A 24,332-nucleotide genomic window follows, 5' to 3' on the forward strand; every position below is an offset into this window, starting at 1 on the left:
GCAAAGGGAGAGTGAAACGAGGTGTTTCCAATCTGCAGATTTGTGGCTATATACCACTAAATCCTATACACTGGTCCTTTGAAAAAACATTGACGTCCCTCCCACATGGAAGTATAACTGCATGTAATTTGTACCACATACAGTATAATTTCACATATATATGGAAGACCAACCAAGAGCCATATTTAAATCATGCACATCTTTAAATAAACTCCCTGACCACAGCTAAGTGCTGTGTTGGTGTAGCTTGGTGTTTTAAGAGGAACAGGAACACTGTCACATAAAGTTAGGGTTTATACTTTTTCAGTGTTTTAATGTTTGTTCTGGTTTGTTTTTCCTCCTCAGCTCAGAGCAGGACAAGACAGACTGGATTAAGGTAAATACAGGATATATATTATTTTCACATTTGATTATATGTGTGTGAAGGTAATGTGGAGTGACTCGCGCTGTGTTTCCTTCAGGCTTTCCAGGCGACCATTGAGATCTTCCAGCAAAAGAACGAGTCATTCAAAAACGCGTTGAAAGAGGTGGAGGAAGTGTCGGTAAGTGTAGCGCCAGAGTTCTGCACCCGTAGTGAATCTACTGACACATCTCTGCACTGTCACGCTGAGTGTATGTTTATATTTGAATGTACAGAACGCAGAGCTGGGGAAGCGCGCCCCTCGCTGGATCCGTGACAATGAAGTGACAATGTGCATGAAGTGTAAAGAGCCTTTCAATGCTCTGACGCGGCGGAGACACCACTGCAGGGCCTGCGGCTACGTAAGTCATCTCGATGGTGTCATGTCATGCATAATGCATGTGCAGAAGGTGAATGAGAGAGCATCCATAAGGACAGGGACTTATTCAGAGCTCACATTGCAGTTCAAATGTGAGCAAATGTTGATTTTTAACACCAATAATTTAACTTCTACCCTCATTACTTTACATTTACATTTTTGATTGTCACTCTTGATTGAAAAACCCACTCCCTAAAAGTTTTGAGATTCTGATCCAATACATTTGGGGGATGATGTTTCCATGTGGACTTTCAGTCAAAAGGATCGAATGCTCCTCCATGTTAGAGTCACACTGTCCTCCGAAAAAATATTTTAGTATTAATTTCAGTATTTTTAGAGCTCTGAGTCACTAACCATATAACAGAAATGTCCTCCAGTTAGAGTCTGGCAAGGGACATTTGTTGCTCATCATCATCCCTCTTCTCTCTCCATTTTTACTGACTGCTACAAATCACAGGCAAAATGACCCCCAAAAGGCTTTAATAATTAAATATTATAAAATAATGATGGTTCCTACTGGCTTAAAATAGTCATAGTGACCTAAATGGTGCTCAAAGATAAAAAAAAAGTAGAGTGTTCTGTATAATGGCTGTGAGTGACCACAATGATCTTCTCTTCTTACAGGTGGTGTGCTGGAAGTGTTCAGACAATAAAGTGCCGCTCGAATATGACAACAACAAGATAAACAAAGTCTGCAAGGACTGCTACTCCATCCTGATGGGAGAAAAGATAGCCGAGGGAAAGAAGAAGGGCATCCTGGAGGTGAAAAGCATTTCTTGATACTAGGGATGCAAGAGATTGGATTTTTGCCAATATTTGATTTGCTGATATCTTCCAACACATTTTGGCTCATGCTGTTTTATGCACTTTTTTTTCCTACGAAACTGCATAAACCATCAAGTCTCTCCTGTCGTGGAATTAACATATTATCATGCCAGCGCTTATCGTGATATCACACTGGCAGATGCAGATAGAAAATACAAAGTGTTTCAAAATGTATACATTCACTGGGCAACATTAGAAAACTACTGCTGACAGGTTTTTTTCGCTTGTGCCTGTTTGTCTTTGCGCTTCATGAAAAATAACTAATGATAAGGATGATGGGTCTTAAGATCGGCAGTTAACACTGCAGACATACTCAGGTCACATGCACAAAATTAAAGCGCCATATTATCAGCCTGTTATAACCCAGAAAGTTTCATTTCTGGCTGATACAGATATTTAATTTTTAAGCCTTATCGTGCATCCCTTATTCATGCATAGAGAAATACACATGCTAGGATTCCACATTACGATATTTTTCTAAAAAAAGGATTAAATGACATCAAAATATTACATTCTTAATTAGTGTTGCTGTATTGATTTTGTTCTCATTTGTGGTGGTCTTCTCCCGTACAGATCGAGGCAGCTCAGTTCACAGGCAGCAGCATCATGTGTGGCTTCCTGCAGTACTGCGAGAAGAACAAACCTTGGCAAAAGGTGTGGTGCGTCATCCCCGAGAAGGAGTGTCTGGTGCTTTACCTTTATGGAGCTCCACAGGTAAACCAGCAAGACCATAAAGCAAAGAAAAATGTGTATTCATTTCCAATCCATGGTGTACAGATAACAATCTCTTTATCCCTGACCACTCTCCTCAGGATGTAAAGGCCCAGTGTACGATCCCCCTCCTGGGATATTCTGTGGATGACAGCACTCGGCCCACAGACCCTCCGGCCAGCTTCCGCCTCTCTCAGTCCAAGTCCATCCATAACTTCCTTGCTGAAACTGAGGAGCTTAAGCAGCGCTGGCTGAAGGTGATTCGAGTGGCAGTGACAGGAGAGGTGCCGGAATGTCCACAGACCAACGGCAGCAACATGACAGACAACAACAACACGCAAGAAGCGGGTACTGATAGCACATAAGGGTGCAAGCAAACGGCTGTTGGGATTGCTCAACAAAGACAATATGTGCAGACGTGCTGCACGTACAAATGCACACTCTCCATTGCTGTCCTTAAACTCTGAATCTTAAAGTGGAAACAAATCAGTGCTGGATATGCTGCCTTTCCTTGCCACTCCCTGTGTCTCCCAGTTTCTTCATGGATTTTCTCATAAACCCACACAAGAAGGTTTGATCACAGCTAGAGCTGTGCTGGATTACTGAAGGACATGTCTGGTACAATCAACACTAGAGCAAAGGGGCCTCAGGATTGATCAACTTCCCTCATACAGGCACTATTAAGGACAGCTCAAACTCAGTCTTCATAGACTCTTAACCTGTGTCAACTCCTCTTGAGCCAGTGGGCTACCACAGACTTACACAGCGCCCTGTACAGGATGTGAATCAAAGCAAAAGGACAGTCCAAACTAAGTCTGCTGGTGCTGTAACTTGTACCTGTACAGTTTAAATGTTTTGTTTTTTCCTTTTTCAAAAAGGAACAATTGTGTTTGTGTGTACAGAAATCAGTCTGAAACTTTGTTTTGATAACATAGAAAACATCTAAGTATGATATAAAGTATTTACAGTATTCCCGCTTTTCTTTGCTTGAGAAGATGGTTCCAAAACAGGGAAAATGATCATGTGGTTGGATAATGATGGTCTCATCTCCCTCTCTCATCCCTCAGTGAAAATTCATCAGCAGTCTAATCAAACTCTTGATGCATGTCGAAGGCTGATCTCTCTGCACCTGCCCAGTGTTTTCTATGCAGCAAATGGACATAATTTGCAAATCAAACCAGTTTTAAATATGAAACTTGGTGATCATAGAAGAATCCGCTTGTCCTATAACTGGTTGAGCCTAAAATATAAGCTTCATATGAATTATATGGATGAAACTCTCTCTCAGTAGGTTATGTTGGGATGAGTACATATTGTGATATGATCTATTTTCCAGACTAACACTTCAGAAAACACTTAGAGATTTAAAAAAAACAAAAACAAACAAGTGTTAATGTTTTTGCAGTGAAAAGAAATAACCGACAAATCAACGTGCTTCATCACATTGATGCAAAAATCCTGTAAATCCATTACAATAAATCAGTCCTGCTCACTCCAGCAATGTAGTTTTGCTTCTCCATGAAGTTTGGAGAATTGCAGGACAAACTGAAGGAGAAGAGGCCTACCAGCAGAAGACATGACGCAGTTTGAGCTGTACTGTCCACGACAAATAACCTTCCTGTGGAAAATAAGTGTTCCTTTAGCTAGCTTGATAGAAACAATACGAGCTCGCAAATTTGTAGTGTAACGATATGCATTGTCGTACATCACCCAACCCTGTAGCCCAGACAGTGCTGTTTGTACTGAAAACTGATGATTAGGTTCATGTGGAGAGAGACGAGCAGGGATCATCGTTGTCTGTGTGGCAGGGTTTTCTATTTAGATTCAAATGCAGCACAATCACAAATATAGCAAAGCTGGTGACAGAGACGTAAATGTGTTTTTAATGCTGTAATTAATTTTATTATTTAAAGTAATTTATAGAGTATGACAAGCATGATCTGTTAAAAGTAGCACAAAGTCGTTCCCTCACTGTCAATAAGAAGTGCAGTAGGTAGATTATTTTTTTCTGAGAGCAGATGTTTTTCCACTAACTCATCAAACGCATCACCTCGGTTCTTCAGCGTGACAGCGACCGGACATGGCGCTGGACGGACTGTGTTCGTTCACATGGTTCACCCCTCCTGTGCTCGATGCTGGTGCTCACCTGAGTCTCACCCCTCTGAACTCTTTCCTTTCCTCAGTGTTCAAAATAAAAAAAAACAAGAGCACAAAACTTTCCTGTCTGTAAGATCTGAATGTAAATCCAGATTTTTTATATGTGTCTTCTCATCCCCCTCCCCAAAGGTTTGAGACTCTACGCACTTTACAGTCTTATAAAGTGTACCTTCAAAGAAAATAAACCAGATTAAATATGATTTATGTGGACGTAGCTCGTTTTTTAAGTTGTGTCACTGCTTGAGTAACTGGACCTAGGATGTGTTATCAAAGCAGTCTGACTCTTCTGGTCTCATCAGTCACTTGGTGCTACTTTCACAAAGCAACGTCTCGTTTTGGTTCCTTGTTTTGCTTCTCCTGATAAGAAGCTTTTCAAAATGAGTCACCCCAGACATACACGTACAGTAAACATAGACGAAGTTAGTAGTTGCAGTTTGTCAGAAGTGGTTGATGGTCTGAAGATGTGCGTGATAAGTAAGTGAAGCCCGAAGTGATCTGTAGTTTGTCTGACAATGACACCATGGAACAAAGAATTACTGTAAACAGGAAGAGCGTTTCTTTTCATTCAAACTGTGTTCTGAGATAGTGACTCCAGTTTGCCATTGTCAGCAAATAAATTCTGCTAATTACTGGTGTGGTGTAGGTGGTTTGGTTTGTAATGCGTGATTGAACTAGATAAGCAATTAACAGACTTAGAAAACTTTTATTTTCAGAAAAGTAAATCAGAGCAAACTAAATAATATCAAATTCTCCTAACAAGTAAAATTTTCAAAGGGTGTTGTGCAAGTTACTCACTCACTTCTTTGACAAACGCTCTTTGCACAGCATTAGTCAAAAACAATAAAGATTGGTCACACAGAATACACATGTTCTGACAGCATTAACATCTCAAATTACTCAAGAGAGGGGCAGCAACAGGTCAGTATAAATGGGTGATGTTGCCAGAAAAAGCAAACAGACAGAAAGTGGGGGTCCTTGGTAGTTTACTTTGGTCTGGTGTTGCTTGGCAGAGTTTTTCGTTCATTAAGAAACTGAGTAATTGGGCCTTGGTCAGTCTTTTTGTTTGAGTGTGTCTGCCTCAGCTTTTGGGCTGTCGAAGCAGGCCACGGATCCTGCGAACCAGGGCCTGGATGAAGGTGTAGCGGGAGCGGACCTGGCTGTACAAACCCTCCACCTCCAGCAGCTTCCTCTGCAGAGCCTCTCCGAAACCTGCGGCCATGTCGCTCTTCAGCTGCTCTCACACAAACATAACAAAGAGAGGAATATAGGTGGTTACATAATGTAGACACACACAACGTTTTGTTATAGGAGCATTCGCAGTGTAGACAACAACATGCGTATGCCAACGTGTGTAGTTTGTTTGGGGCTTACAGCCAATTCTTACCAGGTCAAGGTCTTGCTGGCTGACACGGGACAGACCCAGGGAACGACCTCCACTTGCCTGCAACCCGCCAAATGAGTCTGAAGAAATGGAATATTTAAGTTTATGACTGCAATCAAGCTAATTTCACTCAATTCCAATCCTGGCTTAAATGTGCTTGTATCTGTGAATAGGGTTGGGTACCAGACTTTAATACTTGTGTGGCGCCGACCAAATCGCTTTGATCTTATCAAGTATGGGAAAAATGTCTTGTCATTTGTTACCAAATTTTGAGAACTAAGGACTTTAAGCACACACAATGCTCCTGCTAAGATCTAACAATGCTGGTGACAGGCGGTCTAACACTGCACATTGTAGAGCCATGCAGGAAAAACACTACGGCCGTTTTCACAAATGCACTCTGAACTACATAAGTCTTGAAAATTGGGTCAGGACATTTTGCCCTTAGACACATGTGACAAGCATTTGGAGACTGTCCGTGTCAGAAATGTTCTCAAATGTTGGAAGTGGAGTGGAGCCACCATTACAGAGGACTCCTCAGTACTGATGACTGTTTTAGCATTGATATCAACACAAAGTGAGTCTCCAACTTTACCATGATGGAAGAGAAGGGTGATGCATGTGAGCTAAAAAAAATATTTGACTCATGGAGGCTGATACTGATTAGCAGAGAGTCTGTATGAAAAGAATAAAAAAAGAAAGAGTGGAAAGCAATATGTAGGAAAGAAGAGAAGAGACTAAGCAGCTCCAAACTGTGCAACGTCATCAATACACCCACTTGTGCACTCTGGACAATTAGCTGCTGTATTCACATGTGGCTGTATCCACAGGGTTAAGTCTGGGACAACTAATCAAGCATTTGGGTAAACACGTTACAGCTCCTCTGGGTTTACAGTGCATGTGTGAAAGGGAAAACATTATGCCCAAAGTCAACATTATGCCCAGAGACAGGGATCACTGTATGGTCTTTTTACTGCCGGCTACTTGTCTGCACAGATTTGTGCTTCTTATTAGCTCACAGGTTAGCCTGTTAACACATCCTCTCCTCGTGGCTACTGAAGTCAAAGTATTGTACTGGACATCTTTAAACAATACTCAGCCCCATCTGTGACATTTTACTCACCATCTGTGAGGCGTGATCTGTACAAACTGGCTCCAGGCAACAGGGAGTCCTTAGGGTCAGTGGGAGTACAATGCAACAGGTAGTACTCCAGGTGGCGCCACAACACAAACAAACAGGTCTCAATAACATCTGAGGAAAACGCAGGTCAAGGCAATACACAGCAATTCTTGATGTGATGTTTCTTCATAATGTTATTCCAACATATTAAACTCCCACAGGCAAATATACAATCACTTAGTGATGGACAATGTGTGAGATTTATTTTTTAATTCTGTCCTATGACCACATCTGTGCCTACAAGGGGCCAAAGGATACAGGAGCACAGGGCCAGCAGCTTGGCTCTGTTGTTGATGAGCTGAACCAGTCGTCTCTTTGCCAACAAGCTCCTCTGGACTGATGAGATTTTCTCCACCCCTCCTGGGCCGGACACCAGGCCTTGGCACAACTACAGAGAGGATATCTGTGGTTAGAACTGAGGACAATGGATGTTGGCCAGTAAGGTTCAAAAAGTAAAGAGTTACTTTTTCATAAAGTATTTCAATTCACCATTTATAAGGAGAAAAAACAGTTGCTCAACGTGTACAGCAGTGTGGTGAGTGGGACACTTAGTGTATTGGTCCATCATTACCTCCTTGAGCTCCTCAGGAGGCAGCTGATCCAGGCTCTGCAGCTTGCCCAGGCTTTGTCTGTGACTCTGGTGAAACCGAAAGAAATCTGCAGCGCTGTTCTTCAGCAGGTACATGACCAGACCCAAGCTGGGGGCCCGGGAGTACACCATAGATGGCAGAGTGGATGAAAGATCTTTTAAAAAGAAAAAAAAAGCCACAGTTCAGTCTCAAACTTGTACTAGATTAGTAGATATCTGGCTTAATATATTAGCAAGGAGATGCTTAAAGGGACCAATATTGTATAAAGGCATGACATGACATGAGTCAAATTGCTTTTCCTCTTCTTCAGTACGGACAGAATATCACTGACCTGTGCGTCCTCCATCCCTGCCAGCTGGCTCGCTGCCTGATGGGCTGAAGAGGCAGATGCTGAACTGGGCCTGAGCTGAGCTCTGCAGCAGCAGAGTTTGGCAGTACTCCATGATGTTAGCACACACCTGGACACAGTGAACAACACCTCTCAGCTCACTGACAATAGCGTACTGATGAATAATCATGACCTGCATTTCTCAGTGCCATTTTATATCCTTTTCTGTCCTCATAGTCTGTTAGATTGCTGGAATATGTGATAGGTTTACTTGGTAACATCCTTCTAGAATACACTACCATTACTCCATTTATAGAATGTTTTGTCAGACCTGTTGCATGGCCACCTCCATCTCCTCTCGTTTGTCTGCAGAATCTCCAGGTTCAGCGATCTCAGCCTGCTTTAGCAACCTCTCTCGCTCACTGCCCGCCAGACGGCCAAGCAGGGACAGACACAGGCGCTAAAAAAAGAGGAGACATATTACCAACTGAGATGGACATGCATTAGCACAGATACAGGAGACGCCAACACAAAACGTATATATGTTCGATATGATAAAAACAATGGTAACTATCGAACCTGGAATCTGTTGATGTGACCCTGGAACTCCAGAAGAGCAGCACTGTTGACCTCCCCTCCCATCTCGAGGGCACCTGAGAGACCAAGCAGTACATGAGATACACCAGTCACAAATCTCTTATTTGTGAAAACAATGGAAATGCTGAAATATGGCAGATGGCAAAGTGAATAAACTAAAGAAATAGCTGACTGTATGATTGTACCTGGCAGAGCTGTCTTACTGATGATGCCAGTAAGCAAAGAGAGCTCCTGCAAAGCTGCCATACTCAGCTCCTGACAGCGCAACAGGGACTGAATTGTGTCTGCATGGACTATCAGCCACTGCAGAACCTGCACACACACATACACACACAAACTTAGAATGTAAGTGCAACATTCATAACACTTCCATGATGTTCATGTCTTAGAAAATAATAATTTGCACACACTGAACGATTTTTTATGATGTAGTCATTTTCAAATCCTGTTATCTATTTGCTACACAGCAGATCACAGATACAGATCTGAAACTTTAATTCTTACTAGCATATACAGAGTATACAGAGCACAGAGGCACAAGACAGCATGACTATACAGATTTTCAAGGAAAAATTATCACTAGCTGTGTGTTCACCTGTGCCGCCCCCTGCTGGTGATTCATAGTGGTAGAGGTCAAGATGACCTGAAAGAGCCTCAAGGTCGGTAAGAGAATCTGCCTGTAGCGGTCCATAGGACTGGGGATGAAGCCTGATGGGTCCCTCATCATCCTGTAGACCCACGAGGGAACAGACACAAAGTTAGTTAACGCTGTAAAGAGACATCTTCACACAGAGGTCATTTGGACATGAGAGGAAGAAGCTACCGTAAATTTTACATTTAAAATTCTCAAGGAACAAGTCTATAATAACAACACTCTTTGAAGTGGCTCCACTGCCTCGTTCCATTTCCATACCTGTGTGCATCGCTGTCAGGTACCATGTCAAATACCTGACACTCAATCAGCTGAGCCACCAGCCCACAGCGCAGCAGCTCCACAGCTCCCTGACCCGTCTTAGCCACACGTGTCAGCAAAGCCTGAAAACACACAGCAAAATTTATACCTTCATAATAACAATAATAAGAATAATAATAAGTGCAAAACAGTGTGTGTCTGTTTAAGCACACATCTCCTCACCATCTTGCTCTCGTAGATGTAGAGTGGTTTAAGGAGGGGAGGCTGAGGTGTGAGCAGGCTCTGCAGGGCAGCATCATCCTGTCTCAGACTCTCCACCAGAGACCGCAGGTAGCCACTGTTGCAGATGTAAACCAGCCACTGATTCTGACGGTCAATGGACAGAATCCGGTCCAGCACAGCAAGAGCCAACATCTGACGGTCAGAAAGAGGAAACCATGATAACAAAGCAAGCACTGAGAGTAAAACAAAGAGCCTGGTTAGATCTTCAGAAGAGGCAGAGGTATTTGTCTCAGCTATTTAGATTGAATTTCTCTGATTTGGTTTTAGCCTCTGAACAGGCCTCCACAGACAGAAACTTGACTATGTTTCTGGATCCTGACTGCATCTGTAAATGACAGTACAGTGTTGTTGTTTGGCTCTTACCCTGCTAATTTCATGGCCGTCACAGGCGTCCCGACACACCACCTCCATGAGAGCCTTGCCGTAGCTCTCAATGATTGCGAGGTTCTCTCTTTGCAATTTGGAGAAACCATCTTCAGGGGCTGTGAGACGCTCCCACATTGCCTTCCCAGCTGGCAGGACGAAGAGGGACACCAGACAACATCAGTGCATTGTCCGTTTGAAATGATATCAGATAGGGGACTTACTGACTACCTGTATTAATGTTTATGTGTTGTACCTGTCTGCAGAGTGTCTGGTTCTTCAGGTTTCTGGGCGATTTGAAGATAATATAGCAGAGAGCCGTACAAGTGTGCACGCAGACGCTGGTATCCCCCTCCTGGAAGTGTAAAAAAGACATTATTATAAAATCTAACCTGACCAAGATTTAACTTAGCAACATATCCTGTATGAGAAATGTAGGTACCTACGAGTAACAGTGTTTTTAAAGTCATCACTTACCAGTACAAAGGATGAAGTCCAGCAGCTTGCGGAGGATCAGGTGCAGGGCAGAGTTAGCGATGGAGGCAAAGCCAGAGGATGCTTCTAATCCTACCCCCTGCTGCTGCTCAGAAAGGACTGATTGGCTGAGGTGGGCTGTCAGAGTGAAGACTGCCCCAGCAACAATGGGCATCAGTTCTCCTGCTGCATCCTCAGATAACACCTGGACAATGCATGGCAACATTTAGTTGTTATAACAAACCCACAGATTTAAGACATTTGTCATATAAGCTCTTATAACTAATTAGCAATCATTACATCTGTAATGATGAGCCATGACACCCTTAGAGATGTTCCTAAGTAAGACTATGGGGTAACTCAAATTGTACCTAGATAAAAATGTATTCATAATTACTGCACCCAAAATTACAGATGTGTATAATTAGTGTGTTTAAAGGTTTCTGCCTCGAGTCAGCACCAGGAATATCAGTCAGTTAAACTGTTTATGTTTATGCTGCTATTAGCTGAAGCTGAAGTCATGGCAGCAATGAGAAACCACATTCACTACAGGCATGTGGATGTTTACCTGCAAGGAGAGCAGGTTTCTGGTGCTGGCACTGCTAACTGTGTGACAGCTAACATTAACTATTATAAATGACAGTGTTCACCTGCATATGCTGTGCTCCTGCTCAGTCTGAAGAGTGAGTTGTTGTCATGTTTTGTAGGACAATGTGTAGTATTGTGTAATATAAACAATTAATTGATGGGGAGGTTAGTCACCAGGAACTTCTCTACCCAAATAAAGTAAAAATATGGCCCATTTGAATTTTACTGCTACAGTGGTTTAACCCTCCATGTGACAAATCCTTACTGACCTTATCATGCAGGTCCAGCAGCAGGTCTCTGATGATGAGCTGCCTGTCATCAGCAGGTATGAGATCAGCAGGGCAGGCAGTCAGAAGTGTCTCCACCAGGCTCCTCCAGGACCGCAGTGCATGTCGCTTTGCACTCAAACTTCGACGCACGCGGTTGCGTTCAACCACCTGCTGCAGGATGGAGTTCACCTCCTAGAGGAATATACCCAGGGACAAAGACAAAACATGAGCAAATGTTTTAGCTCCAGCTTTCATCTCACTGTGTGTATGCTTTACTGCATTTGTGGTGGCAAACCCTGGACCATTTTAATCATAACTCTAATCAGAGAGCATTTTTAGAATTTTAATAATAAACCAAATTTACAAAAAAGTTACAGTTCACACTGTATGATGGTTGCTCTTTGGTTATTGGTGATGCGCAGCATGTTGCTAAATTACACAAAAATTAAACCCCATTAGTTTTAGTTCACTCACCTCCATTAACATGGGCCTCTGTCCAATGGCTGCCATTCCTTGCAGTGCATTAACCTCAGCGACCAGCACTCTGTGTAGCAACTATGAGGAAAATAAAAAACAAAATTACACACCAGTGAAAAGTCAAACACAAAAGACTAGTTGAAACAGCAGAAAAGTTTAGGTGTTCAACCATGAAACCCACCTTAACATTGCACACAGTGTGTCCTTGCTCGTTGACATGCTCACAGTTGGAGATCACCTGTTCTATCTGAGTGCGCTCAAAGAAGTCCAGCTGCAGCAGCTCAGGCATGTCCTGACTGAAGTCGATGGCGTCCAACACACTCAGCAACTTCCTGCGCACTGATGACATCAAACAGGGTCAAGATCAGAGTAAAAGTCAAAAGCAGTTGTATAATTCTAAAAGAACAACAGCCTTAAATGACAACTTGAATGATTTACTCTAACCTTGTGAAGTGTCTCTAAATGTTGACTGGATTCTTTAACAATATCTAAATTAAATGTGTAGGGGGCACAAACCTTTAGAAACTGTGTCAAAATGCAGGAAACCGCTGACTGATCTGGTTTCTTCTTCCATGCCTGATTCGCCATCAGCTAAAAAGAAAAAGATGAGGTTCTTAGGCCCATGGATTAATGAGCTTTTTTGTGTAGCCATGGTGACTGGGAGTTTGAGTGTGTGTTCAAAGTTATATAATCATTACTTCAACATATTCATCAGAGAATTGGCAGTCTGGGCAAGTCGAGATTTTAAGATCTTTTAAACTAATAAATATCAAAAACAAAAAGTTAGAATTCATTCAGCTGTTTCAAACACTGTGTATAATTGGGGTGAAACTGTTTCAGTACAGGATGTTTGGATTGATATGCAACTTCCTCACTTCAGCAGACCGTGTCACCTAAACTGTCAAAATTATACAAAGTTATACCTGAAATGCTTTGGCAGTGCACTAGTTGTTGCGTACTTGGCTGTAGCATGCTAGTCAGCTTTTTTATTTTGGCTTATTGACAATATTCCAGTATTTGAGAACATTCACTGTTACAGTAAGAATTATGGCCAATGAGTCACTACAGAAGTTTTATATTTTTCAAAATAAATGGCAAAAATGTTATTTTCTAATTTGTAGTTTTCTTAAACTGTGAGAAACTTACAGAAGTGTGACATTAAAACCAAGGATTGCACCAAAATATAACTTTTGTGTACCAGTACACCCTTAGTGTACAGGTTGAAATGTGAATTTATGCTATGATGGAAATTGCTACTGAGGTATAATATTTGGAGAAACAAACACTTAACAACATATTTACCAGTGTGCTGGGTGTGTGGCTGGTCATCTAACAGGAGGCTGACGAGGCGTTGTGTATGTGAACGCTGGCGGTTCAGTGAGGTCACTCTGAGTTCAATTGCAGCTGTTTTCATGAGCCAAGACATCTGGGAGAGGGCAGCGATCTGATTACCTGAGTAAAATAGAATTGAGACAATGAGAAGAAAAGATAATGTACTAAGGTATATTTGCATCAATACTGTAAATAGTTTTGTGATGTTAAAATAATATGAATTATTTACTTCAATCACAAATACAAATCAACCACTAATTTCTATTCATGTTCTGCATTTCCTGCTTTCCAATTACCTGCCTCTTTCTTTCATCACATCTCTGACACCTTAGTTTTTATATTATTTAAGCAGGGATGTACTCACTAGGCAGGATGAAGGGTAGGTGCTGCAAATGTGAGAAGAGGAAGTCCTGGCTGGTCCTCAAATAGCGCATGGTAGGTCCGGATGTGTCCTGGCAGGCACACAGCTGGTAGATCACCTGAGAGATGGCAAAAAAGATAAATCAGAAAATCAACCCACAACTGGATTCCATACCTACAATCAACCAACTGGGGATAAAATGAAAAAAATTAAGGCACTGCATCTCTCACTGCAGACACAGATCTCCATGTCAAAGTGCCTAATTTCTGGGCATTTTGAGCAGAAGGTAAATGTACCTGGTAGCAAAGCTCAGCCAGGTGTGGCGCCTGCTGTGTGAGCACAGGTCCTGATCTCTTCTCAGTGCCTCTCTGCAGCAGACTCAGGATGGCGTGCAAGCAGCTCCGTGGACATCCCAACACACCTGGAATACACAAATCCATCGTCAGCTAAAAGACCACATTCGGTTGATCTGATCCCTTTTCTGTCTAAACCAGCACTGCACAAATACTGCTGAAATCACAACATCCACCATAATTAATCCAACAAACGCTGAAGCTGTGGTCTGACCTGGGTCCTGGAGGTTGGTGGAGGACACAGGCTTCTTCACTTCATAGCCCAAAAGATAGAGGGCCAGATTGGGCGTCTTCAGCTCCAAGGAGGTGATGAGCAGGTTCAGGATATGGATCTGGGTTTCATGTCGGATTCTTGAAACCTTTTGTGGGTCGGAGTCTGAAAGTTTGAAGGTAATGATTTAGCTTTCTCAGTATTACAGCAGGAGTTAAATCAAATGCAGAAGATAAAGTTTTAAGACAACAAGATGTCTCTCTCACCATCTCCTTTCTCTGTTCCCTCCTCAGCTTCTTCATTGTCCAGGCACTCAACAAAGCCTGCCATAAGCTTCTCACTCACAGTCTGAAGGACAGACATTTTTTTTCTCAACTTCAAACACAACATAAGTTTCAACAACACTACATTGAAAGCACTAACAGATGTAACTCAGTGAATCAAGTCGAAAACACAACACTTCAATCTCAAGGCATTACGTTATAACATATATATTATAGTATGCAACTTAACTTTGGTATAATATACCTATACATTTTATGTAAACAAATGGAGACAGCAGTCCTTCTGTTTGACTTAACACACAGACTACAATTTTATTCTAAAATGTCAAATTATATCTCAGAAAAACAAGTTTTTTAACATTTTTGGGTTTTTATCAGAAGCAGAATGACATCCAGGATTTAATTATATTCTACTAAAAATATGTAAATAACATGTTAAAAATGTTAACATGTTTATGATATTTTTATTTTCATGTTATTTTTTCCTTTTTTCTTACTGCTACATTTTGTGAAATATCATGAAACTTTATGGGAAATAGCATTTGTGAAGACTTGAGACTTGTGTACCTGGTCATGTGTAAAATCTCCCACCAGCCTACTCTGAATGTTGGGGTAGTTGGCGATACGACGTAGAATCTTGGCACTTTGGAAGGCAGCTTCTGGGTTGGAGCTGCTGTGGTACAGATACCTGCAGGGGACAAATATATGTCACCATTAAGATACACCCTTTCTGAACAAATTAGCCAACTAGTTTTCCTTAAATGCACAATAGGTAAGTTCTGCCCTGAGGTCTCGCTGATGTTGTGAGATAACATGTGATCATGGGAATTACTGTCTTCACTGTTAAACAACCACTCAACATAATATATAACATATGCCTTGCATTTTTAGATATTTGAATACAGAAATGTTACATACTATAGCCATAATATAAATAATATAACACACAATGACATCTGATGAGGTTTTGTAACATTTCAACTTACTAACTAGAGAAGCGTGATGAGATTCAGAAAGATCCCACAATAAAAATCACAACCATGAGGTCAATGCCACAGTTTCTATTAAAGCCTTGATGCCCTCACCTGGCAATATTGACAATATGATCGGCCCTCCGAGTTTGAGGACTGACCCCCTGGAGGAGCTGCTCCAAGGGGGACACCAGCAGGGAGGCCTGGCTCTCCCTGAGGAGGTCCATGAACACGACCTCCTTCTGCAGAGCCAAGTCCAACAGGCGTAGGCAGTGCAGTACTGCTGACTCCAAGTGCTTCTTACCTGTAGGGGAAGAGTAATGGAGCATATTGTCACACACACACATATATTACACACACACACACTCACAGGCCATCTCTCTTTCTCTGAGAGCAGCAGCATATGTTCTCTCACCAGGGAATGGCGCATAGGTGTCCAGCTGGCGTACACCCTCCTCCAGCAGGCTGAGGCAGAGCGCCAGCATCGGCGAGTCGTTGAGCAGGTGGAACATGATGCTGTGTCCGGGGGGCTTGTGGGCGGGGACCTGCTCGCCCTGCAGCTCCACCATCTCCTGGACAAAGTCTGATGGCTGGGGCTCGTAGTCCCGCAGCAGCTTGTGGAACACTTCCAGAACAGCGTCAGCAACCTCCCACTGAGAGATGACAAATGAAAAAACACATAAATACGACTGCCCCCTGAAAACTGAAGATTTGAATCATCAGTCAGAGTCCCCTGAGGTTCTTCAAGTCAAGAGTTGTCTTTTTTTGTCAGTCTGTGTGCATGAGAGAATAATACAATAGCAGGATAGAACTGCAATGGAAGTGGAGAAGGGTGATAGAAACAGAGTGCAGTTGAAGCACTACAGCGGCTGACAGAGCTGTCACCAGTCAGGAGAGATGCTCTACTCTGCTTTGGAATTTCATACCTGAACTATAAACAGGAAGACACACTTTTACTTTCTCTGTCAGTGTGGAAACCTAGTGTTTCCACATAGACAAACATGAGGAAGACATGAGTCTTGTAGGGTGATACTGCAGTTTATTGTGGCACTGAGATGAAAAAAAAGGAATGAATTGTCGTACTGAACAGTCAAATCCCATTCGACTAACAAAAATCTGAGTCAGGTGCAGCAGAGGAGCAGAGGTATGTGTAATTCAAAGACCATACATGCACACTGCAACTACATGTCTTCACCTTGTGAAGACACACAGAGAGAAAACACAGTGGTTTACCTTCTCAGCTGGATGGCGATATGCTCTGGTGGGGAAGGGGAGGAACACAGAGTCACGTAAGAAGTTCAGGTAGGGCTGAAAGCCTGGCACGCGTAGCCCCGCCCCCAAATTAACAGGCAGGCTGCTCTCGACCAATGTGCTGGTCAGATGACAGAAGCCTCGTGTCAGGGGGTATTCCTCACAGCTCGACTCAATCTCATTCAGCTCTACCTGAGAGGGAAAAAACACTTATCAGAAAAAAAAACCTAATCTGCCACCCAATAGTGCATCTCCTTGCAGCGTATATAACTCCTGAACAAGAAATTTTTTCACTCTGTTCAAAGATTTAGGTCTATGTTTAGTCGCTAGTTTTTTACTGACCACAGTAACCTTACTACAACATCATGTAATGATAAGAACTCAATCACTTCCTTTCGGCATTGTCTTGCATCACAACACAACTAGGCCATCAGTCAAATGTTATCTAATGTCAAACCATTAAAAAATCATTCCTGCACTGTCATGTGCTTTAATTACTCTCAGTACCTAAGTACAGGAGAAAGTTGAGAGAGACAGATAAACATTCAGAACATTCCTTCAGATTGAGTTGAGCAGTGAGAATTCAGCGTCACATTCACTAAACACAAAAGACTCACCTCAATCCCGGCTGCCTGTCTCTGTCCTGGAGCTCGCACCGTCTGAAGGATCTGCGGTAAAAGAACATGAAGTTACAAAACTCTAAATTTGATACAAAAATATCTGCACACAGCAAGCTGCAAAACAATGTCATAAGACTACATGAATGAAGTGTTTCAGATAAAGATAAGAGAGCGCAGCTATTGTGCCATTTGAGAAAATCTGCTATTCAGATGACGCCTGACAGACAATTTAATTTTTCGCAGTGCTGTTCTGATATTGAAGTTTTTTATAGATATCAAATTCCAAACTATCAGTAATTATTTTTCATACTTCAAATAACAAAAGGCAGACTATTTTTCTTCTTATAAGATTATCAACTTAACAGTTCTGGTAATTTATAAAGGCTGACCTGTGTGTATTCCAGTGACTGCCAGAGTGAAGCAGCAATCTCTGGTGACTTCCCAAAGGCTGCCAGGCAGCGCAGGATTTCAGCCTTCAGGACGGGAGGAACGCTGCACTGTAGCAACCCCAACATCACTACAACTGGGGTCCACTGGGGATGCTCACACAATGCCAGCCGAGCATTTTCACTCTAGGGGGAAAAAAAAACATCAGACACAACAATGCAAATAAGTTTGATTACAATCTCAGAAACTTTTCCAAGATGAGTAAGGAACTGAAATTAACTTGATCACAAATTAATCTTGACCTTAAAGGGATAGTTTGGATTAGTTGATGTGGGGTTGTATGAGGTACTTATCCACAGTCAGTCTATTAGCTAAAGGAGATTCCAGTTGACACACCCTCAGTTAGGAGAGGTACAGTGGGGCACCAGCATGCAAGCTAAGCAATGTACTGCTGTGTACAGTTTCAGCAACATCAGGTATTTTAGACACTTAAAAAAAGTTAAGTTGTATGCTAGACTTAGAATATTATCACAGCTTTACCTCACCATCAGTACCAACAATCTTTTCTGATGAAACTATCGTTTTATATGCCAAATATTGCACAGGTGAAATTTGTGACCCTGAACTAGCTTTATAAAACACATAAGTCTAAACACACACATACACTCTAATTGATATAGATTTTTTTTTTTTTTGGTGGACATCTTTTAAGGGGCTAAAATGCCTTTTGCTGCTGATTCCGTCCACAGTAATTCATTGCTTAGCTTCCATGCTGGTACACTGACTATCAACAAGTACCTCATACAAACCCACTTCAAATAATCTGAATTATTCCTTTAATGTCACCAAATATGCACATCCTTCTCACGAATGTTGCACCATACCCAAGTGATGATGGTGGTGAGCAACTGAAAAAATGAGGTGAGTCCTTCCAGCTCTCTTTGGGTGATGCCCCTTAGTGGTGGGTGGCGGTACTGTGCTGTGTCTGGATTTGGAAGGTCTCGTCGCAGGTTCTCATGGTAGAGCATAAGGGAGTGAAAAAAATGTTCCCATGACACTGGGCTGCCTGAAACTCCCTGGATGTTGTCACCTGCACATATGTACATGGACTTGGTTGATTCTTTGAATATGTTAAGCTAAAGGAATAGGCTTTTAGAGTCTAATGTTCTGAAAATATTTACACAATTTGCTCTTACTGTGCGTGGCTCCATTGGTTTTAAGCAGGCTGAAGCAGTAGTGGGCACACTGAGGACCATTAGCAAGGCCTTTTAGCATACGGAGATAGGAGATATAGAGGGTGGAGGGCAGAAGGTCTCCCATCTGACGCACAAATTTTGACAGAACCACCTGCATCAAAGCATACAGAAAGAAAAAAATCTTTCAACTGAAATAATGGTACAAAAAAATTTGTTTTCTCGACATTTCCTTCCAATGCTTTGTGTGAGGAGGATCGGATTTTTTAGTGCAACTAGGGTCCAGAAAATACTTACCTGTTTATGCGGAGGCCTTTGCAGCGCCATTCCCAGGTAAGATCCCTGCAGGGAGGTGTGTTGGAGAGACTCTGTGGGACACCAGAACTCCAGACCCAACTCCAGTCCAAATGAGTCCTTACTGTAAAACTCCCCAATCTGGAAAGACAAAGCAGTAACCAATACTGTTACACCAATATTATGTTTGCTGATCTATGTATATGTGCATATGTTTGTGAAAAAAACTGACAAGGATCATGAGGTGGTCTAAGTCCTTGCGTAACGATGATGGGAGCTCACTGTCCATCTGTAAGGACATGTGTACCAGACGGGCATCCTCATCAGCACGGTTACGGAGCTGTTTGACCTGCAATTACAACAGCAAAAGGATTTTAATTAAATAATTTAATCAATTATGAAAAGTTGACACTGCAAGACAACTTTAAGGTTTGTCTGCAAAAGGTGGATTTTTTGTAGGACAAACCAAAGAGAAATTTACCTGCCCTACTAGACAAGTCATGAACAAAACAAATCAGCAAAAACTGTGCATCAAAAGGCAGATTTAAAATGAATGCTTTTCTCCCTTATGGAGCTGACCGACACATTGAGAAGAGTAGGAACCACTTGCAGTTCCGAAATTTTCCCTCAGAACAGGCTCCACAGCCTTATCAAGAGCCAGAGAAATCACTAAGAAAAACTAATTAACAAACCAACAACTGCACTCAAAAAGAGAACAAAAATTCGGCAACAGCAGGAGAGCTGAGTGCGACTTGGTGCTGAGGACAACGAAGAAAGAGTATAGTTGTGAGGTGTCTGCCGGGGACAACACAACTTGTCTGACAAGTAAGTGAAATAAGCTATAATTTGGTGTCAGCAGCAGCCTTGTACATTTTAAAATTAGCTACGTTACAAACATAACTAATGGAACGGGATGAGGAGTTAGCCTGCTAGCCAAGTTTGATGTTATCTAAACACAAGATATTTCTCAAGTCACTGGTGTTGAAAATACTCCTGGACAACATAATCTGAGTCGGCTAGCTTATTAGAACATTAGTTCTCAAACTACAGGCCAGATGCATAAAAATGTTGATTCAGAACTAAACTGTGTGTCCTATTACATACAAACACATAAATATAGGTACATGATTATAAAGCTGCACATATACATTTTTATGTTGTTTATATCTGAAACAGATATCTAAGTGCTTCAATTGAAGCATTCAGGATTGAATGAAAAGCACATTAAAAGGGAGATGAAGGCTTGAATGTATTAGAAAGAATTCATCCCTTGTTAATAATTTATAAATGTAAGTGACAAAGAATGCAAGAATGTTAAAGTCATGTTCTGCAACATCATATCTATACAAATCAATCTCTAACTCAACCTCTCACCTTCATTGGCATGAGAGCCAGGAAGTCTGTGATGAGTGAATGGAGGCGGCGGATGTAAAACTCTTCCTGGCTAAAATTCTCGCATCCCAGCATGCCCTCCTTCATAAACAGGAAGACATCTCCCAGAAGAGCCTGGTCAGCCAGAGCCTCGTCTGCCTCAGTGAACTCAACCAGGGCTGCACAGCACACACAAATACAAATATACTACATTTAAATGCGTACTGTCTTCACGAACTCATATTCATGCAAAAATGTTTCCTTTAAACAGCTAGAAGGGATATTTAATGCTTGTCCAACAAACAGACACCTTACCACATCCCTGTGGTAGCTGAGAAAGGACCCTCAGAGACAGAGCCCAGGCTAGTCGACACACAGCCTGCAGGCCTGGAAGCTTCCATGGTTGGCCGTCCATCAGGCGACTGTGCACCGCAGACACATACTGTCTCTCAGTCAGCAACGGCAACGCCTGGAGCAGATCTAAAGGAAAAAGGACACAGAGACAGTCCTTCACTAGCCGTGAAAGCAAAACACTGAAACTAAAAACAATCTTATGCACAGCAACTAGTTTTAGCAGATTTAACCAGTGAGTGTTTTTACATGTTCTCACCTTCTCTATCTTCTGTTCCCTGTTCTATGAAGCTGACATCCAAGCAGTACAGCAGAGCCATGACCAGAGCCAGGTTCACACTGTCCAGTGAGCCATCAGCTTGAGCTGTCACTGTCTCCAGGTGGCCAATAAGAGCCAGGGTGTCATCCTTAGTCAAAGGTGATTGGCAGGTCCATGAAAACAGGCTGTCTGCCAGGGCCTGTCGGGATTCTTTGATGAGGTCAGCAACCTGGGGACAAGAGAGGGAGTTACATGTGTGTACTTCAGTTGCGACAGAAAGCTTCTGGATTTGAATGAGTCAAGTATTATAGAAAATGAATATATCTTGAAGACAATTATCTCTGTTTCAAACGAACGCAGTCCCACCTCTTTCCTGTGCTTCTCATTGCCCAGGCCACGCTCCTTCTGCAACCGTTCAAACTCACGGGTCACATTTATCTCTGACACCAAGGTTAGGATGCGTTTGGTCAGACCCTGGTTCATCAGTTCATCTGTAAAACGCGTCGTCAAAGCCACCAGCTCCCCACTAAGTGAGAAAACAAACAACAGTGGAGGTAAATTACAAGAACACATAAGTATTAAAAAAACAACAACGGGACAATAGCATGCCCATCATGTGCACCTGTCATCACTTTAATGTAGCCTACTGCTTGTAGGTAGCATTATTACCTCAGATCGAGGGTGAAGGTCTTGCCATGGCGTGACTGGATAAGCGTGCGCAGGGAGTTGGCCACACAAAGTTTTCCATCCCAGTAGAGCAACACAGCTACAAGACCTCGTGTCAGACCTGGAAAATGAGGCTGCTGTTGTTCACCTGGAGAAAGATAAATGTATTCAGAAAATATAATGTGTGACGTGTCAATGTCTTTACCACTGAAAGTCACGCAAGGCTTTCTGAAATCAGGGATTTGATCAGGACAAACCTAAAATAAATAATAAACAGCTATGTTAAACTAAAGTGAGTGCTGTATCTATAAACAAATAATACAACATAATGCACAGTCACACAAGTTACTACATAACTTTAAACTTTCTTTTTTACACATTCTTTACACATTTTCTTTTAAGTCGTGTCTTTTTCTCATGTCCACTTTACCTGCCAGCAGAAGCTCCAAAGCTGCTAACTCTCCTATATCAAACAGATCACTGAGGATGAAGGCCTCTTTGAGAAGCTGCTCTGGAAGAAGCCGTGACCCCTGCTGACCTTGGATGGCTATGCCTTCTGTGCTGGCTTTACGCACCTTTTCTCTCTGCTCGGCACTCTTTGGCTGAAAATAAGAAAAGAGAAGACCTGATGTATTAATTTTACTGTCTCAGAAGATACACTGTATTTAAAAAATGTCTCTACTTGTACCAAGGGCGATGCAAACTACACAGGAAGAATACTACTGTAACATTGAAATATGAAATGACAGTAATTACAAAATGTGTGCTTGTGTTTGCACAACATCTTACTGGATTCTTAAAGAGTGAGAGAAAGTGTGCTTTGTATTTCTTCAGCTGCAGGTCTAGGAGGTGGACACTCTCTGGCTGTCTCCTCAACACCGCCCCGTCCACTGTCTCCCATAGCTCCTTCAGCGGTCCCCACAGACTGGCTCCTGGGAGAGAAAATGGGCTTTCAAAAGTTTTGTCTCATCGCACTTGCACAGAACTGATTTCTACCAATCTTGCTGAGTTAATTTCTTATAATCACACTTGGCATTGGTATCTCTTGCTTTACGCATTTCAAGTATCCTCCATAATACATATCATGACCGAGAGGTTCTGCCGAATCCTGCCCTCATAATTTTGACAAGAATCAAATCATCTTTTGCCAATATTATTATAAAGTTAATAACTTTCTTATTCAATAAATAGTCCTGTCAGTAAGTTATAGAATTGTCTTGCCAGAATTTTAAACTCAGATACAATACTAGTATTAAAAAATATATATGAATGATATTTTTTCTTAGTACTTTCTAACCTATCAAATGTTAATATTGTTCTACTATTCAGTTCTGTATTGAAAGACTATCAATACTTAGATACTTTTGACAGCCTTATTGGGAAGTGACTCCTTTATGATGCTGACATTATAAACCTCTTTCAGTTTGCAACAAAGAGTAATAACTCATACAGATACAGGTATGATGCTGATGTATAACCACCATACAGTTTTTTAAAGACTGATTAAAGATGGTTATGTGATAGATTGTAAATGAATAGCAGCAGTGAGCTAAACTAAATATTTTGCTGCTATGTCAAACTGATTTTCTTCTACGGGGGTCAATAAAGGTATAACTAATCTTACAAGACTTAAATTAGTCTTAAAACTAGGTGGTTAAGCTTTTATCTTTGTTACATATTCACCTTCATTATTCAGTTACACTGTGTATTTATTTTATTATTATTGTATTTGAGACATCTAGTATGCCTGGCTGCCACTGAACATCAGTCAGATCTGTATGAATAAACCTGACAAACGTCACCCGGAAACAACTGGCACTGATTCATTGTTGGCTCACAAGAGTACAGTAAACCAGAGATTAGATTCAGCCTGGATCACAATTGTCACACGAACTTGTCTGCGAGTTAGGCGCGGAAACCCTGAAGTACATCGTGCAAAGCAAACAGTGATGCCAAACATTTCTTTGCTTAAGCCAAATCAGTTTGTTTCAGTTTGTTTCCGAGTAACTGAACTCATCTGTTGACCCATTTGACAGGTGTTACGTCAGAGAAGTCATGTTGACCATATGTCATTATTTATAATGTGAAAATGTGTTAATACAAGCTGTAAGCGTGTTTGCTTCCGACTGTTTAACCAATAACAGCTAACCCAACGTTTACTTGCAGCGAACTTGCTTAGCTAAATTAGCCTAGCAACCAAAGCCTGGACTTGAATGATCCATCACCATGCGGTCATAACAAATGACATGCGACTCAACTGGCACTAAAAAGCGAATATGTGCGTGCTCATATGTGAAATACACGTCAATAACAACTGCTAGAAATTAACAAATTTAAGTTACAGTCGATGGAAAAAAATATATAGTTCATACCCGAATTTACCGCCATCTGCGCCGCCATGATACGCTCGGAAAACTGGACAAAAGCTTCCTGGCTTGTGCCGGTATGAAATTTAAAATTATTGATTCTCTAAACAGGCTTTAATAATACTTGATTAACAAAAACGCCGGATTT

The 24,332-nt window shown here is 41.8% G+C and overlaps 2 protein-coding genes across 3 annotated transcripts in view; one reads left to right on the forward strand and one right to left on the reverse strand.

The window, feature by feature from the left end:
* fgd4a (FYVE, RhoGEF and PH domain containing 4a) overlaps positions 1-4,672 on the forward strand; it is a 68,493-nt gene extending 63,821 nt beyond the window's left edge. For both annotated transcript variants that reach the window (XM_084734205.1, XM_084734207.1), the window contains exons 13-18: positions 346-376; positions 462-542; positions 637-762; positions 1,404-1,541; positions 2,178-2,318; positions 2,417-4,672. In XM_084734205.1, the coding sequence (XP_084590331.1) occupies positions 346-376; positions 462-542; positions 637-762; positions 1,404-1,541; positions 2,178-2,318; positions 2,417-2,680 (781 nt within the window). In that variant the 3' untranslated portion in view covers positions 2,681-4,672. The remainder of the gene's footprint in view (positions 1-345; positions 377-461; positions 543-636; positions 763-1,403; positions 1,542-2,177; positions 2,319-2,416) is intronic.
* A 483-nt stretch (positions 4,673-5,155) lies between these two features.
* On the reverse strand, positions 5,156-24,324 carry nup205 (nucleoporin 205). Its single transcript, XM_084734204.1, has 42 exons — positions 24,191-24,324; positions 22,608-22,750; positions 22,249-22,420; positions 21,822-21,966; positions 21,519-21,678; positions 21,153-21,381; positions 20,858-21,022; positions 20,546-20,721; positions 19,404-19,520; positions 19,175-19,312; positions 18,881-19,031; positions 18,569-18,774; positions 17,687-17,869; positions 17,295-17,345; positions 16,660-16,869; positions 15,842-16,079; positions 15,541-15,730; positions 15,023-15,143; positions 14,438-14,519; positions 14,175-14,336; positions 13,904-14,028; positions 13,611-13,725; positions 13,217-13,366; positions 12,431-12,505; positions 12,096-12,253; positions 11,912-11,992; positions 11,438-11,629; positions 10,584-10,785; positions 10,363-10,461; positions 10,107-10,255; positions 9,684-9,875; positions 9,462-9,583; positions 9,144-9,276; positions 8,734-8,860; positions 8,531-8,604; positions 8,283-8,411; positions 7,955-8,081; positions 7,605-7,777; positions 7,292-7,421; positions 6,977-7,105; positions 5,857-5,933; positions 5,156-5,703 (listed from the first exon to the last, which is right to left on the reverse strand). Exons 1-42 carry the CDS (start codon positions 24,216-24,218, stop codon positions 5,551-5,553), a joined length of 5,979 nt encoding a protein of 1,992 aa, XP_084590330.1. The 5' UTR covers positions 24,219-24,324; the 3' UTR covers positions 5,156-5,550.
* Between the last annotated feature and the right edge of the window lie 8 nt (positions 24,325-24,332).

Source organism: Lutjanus erythropterus, chromosome 13 (genome assembly GCF_056507025.1).
Source record: "Lutjanus erythropterus isolate fLutEry1 chromosome 13, fLutEry1.hap2, whole genome shotgun sequence".
NCBI classification, from domain to species: domain Eukaryota; kingdom Metazoa; phylum Chordata; class Actinopteri; order Lutjaniformes; family Lutjanidae; genus Lutjanus; species Lutjanus erythropterus.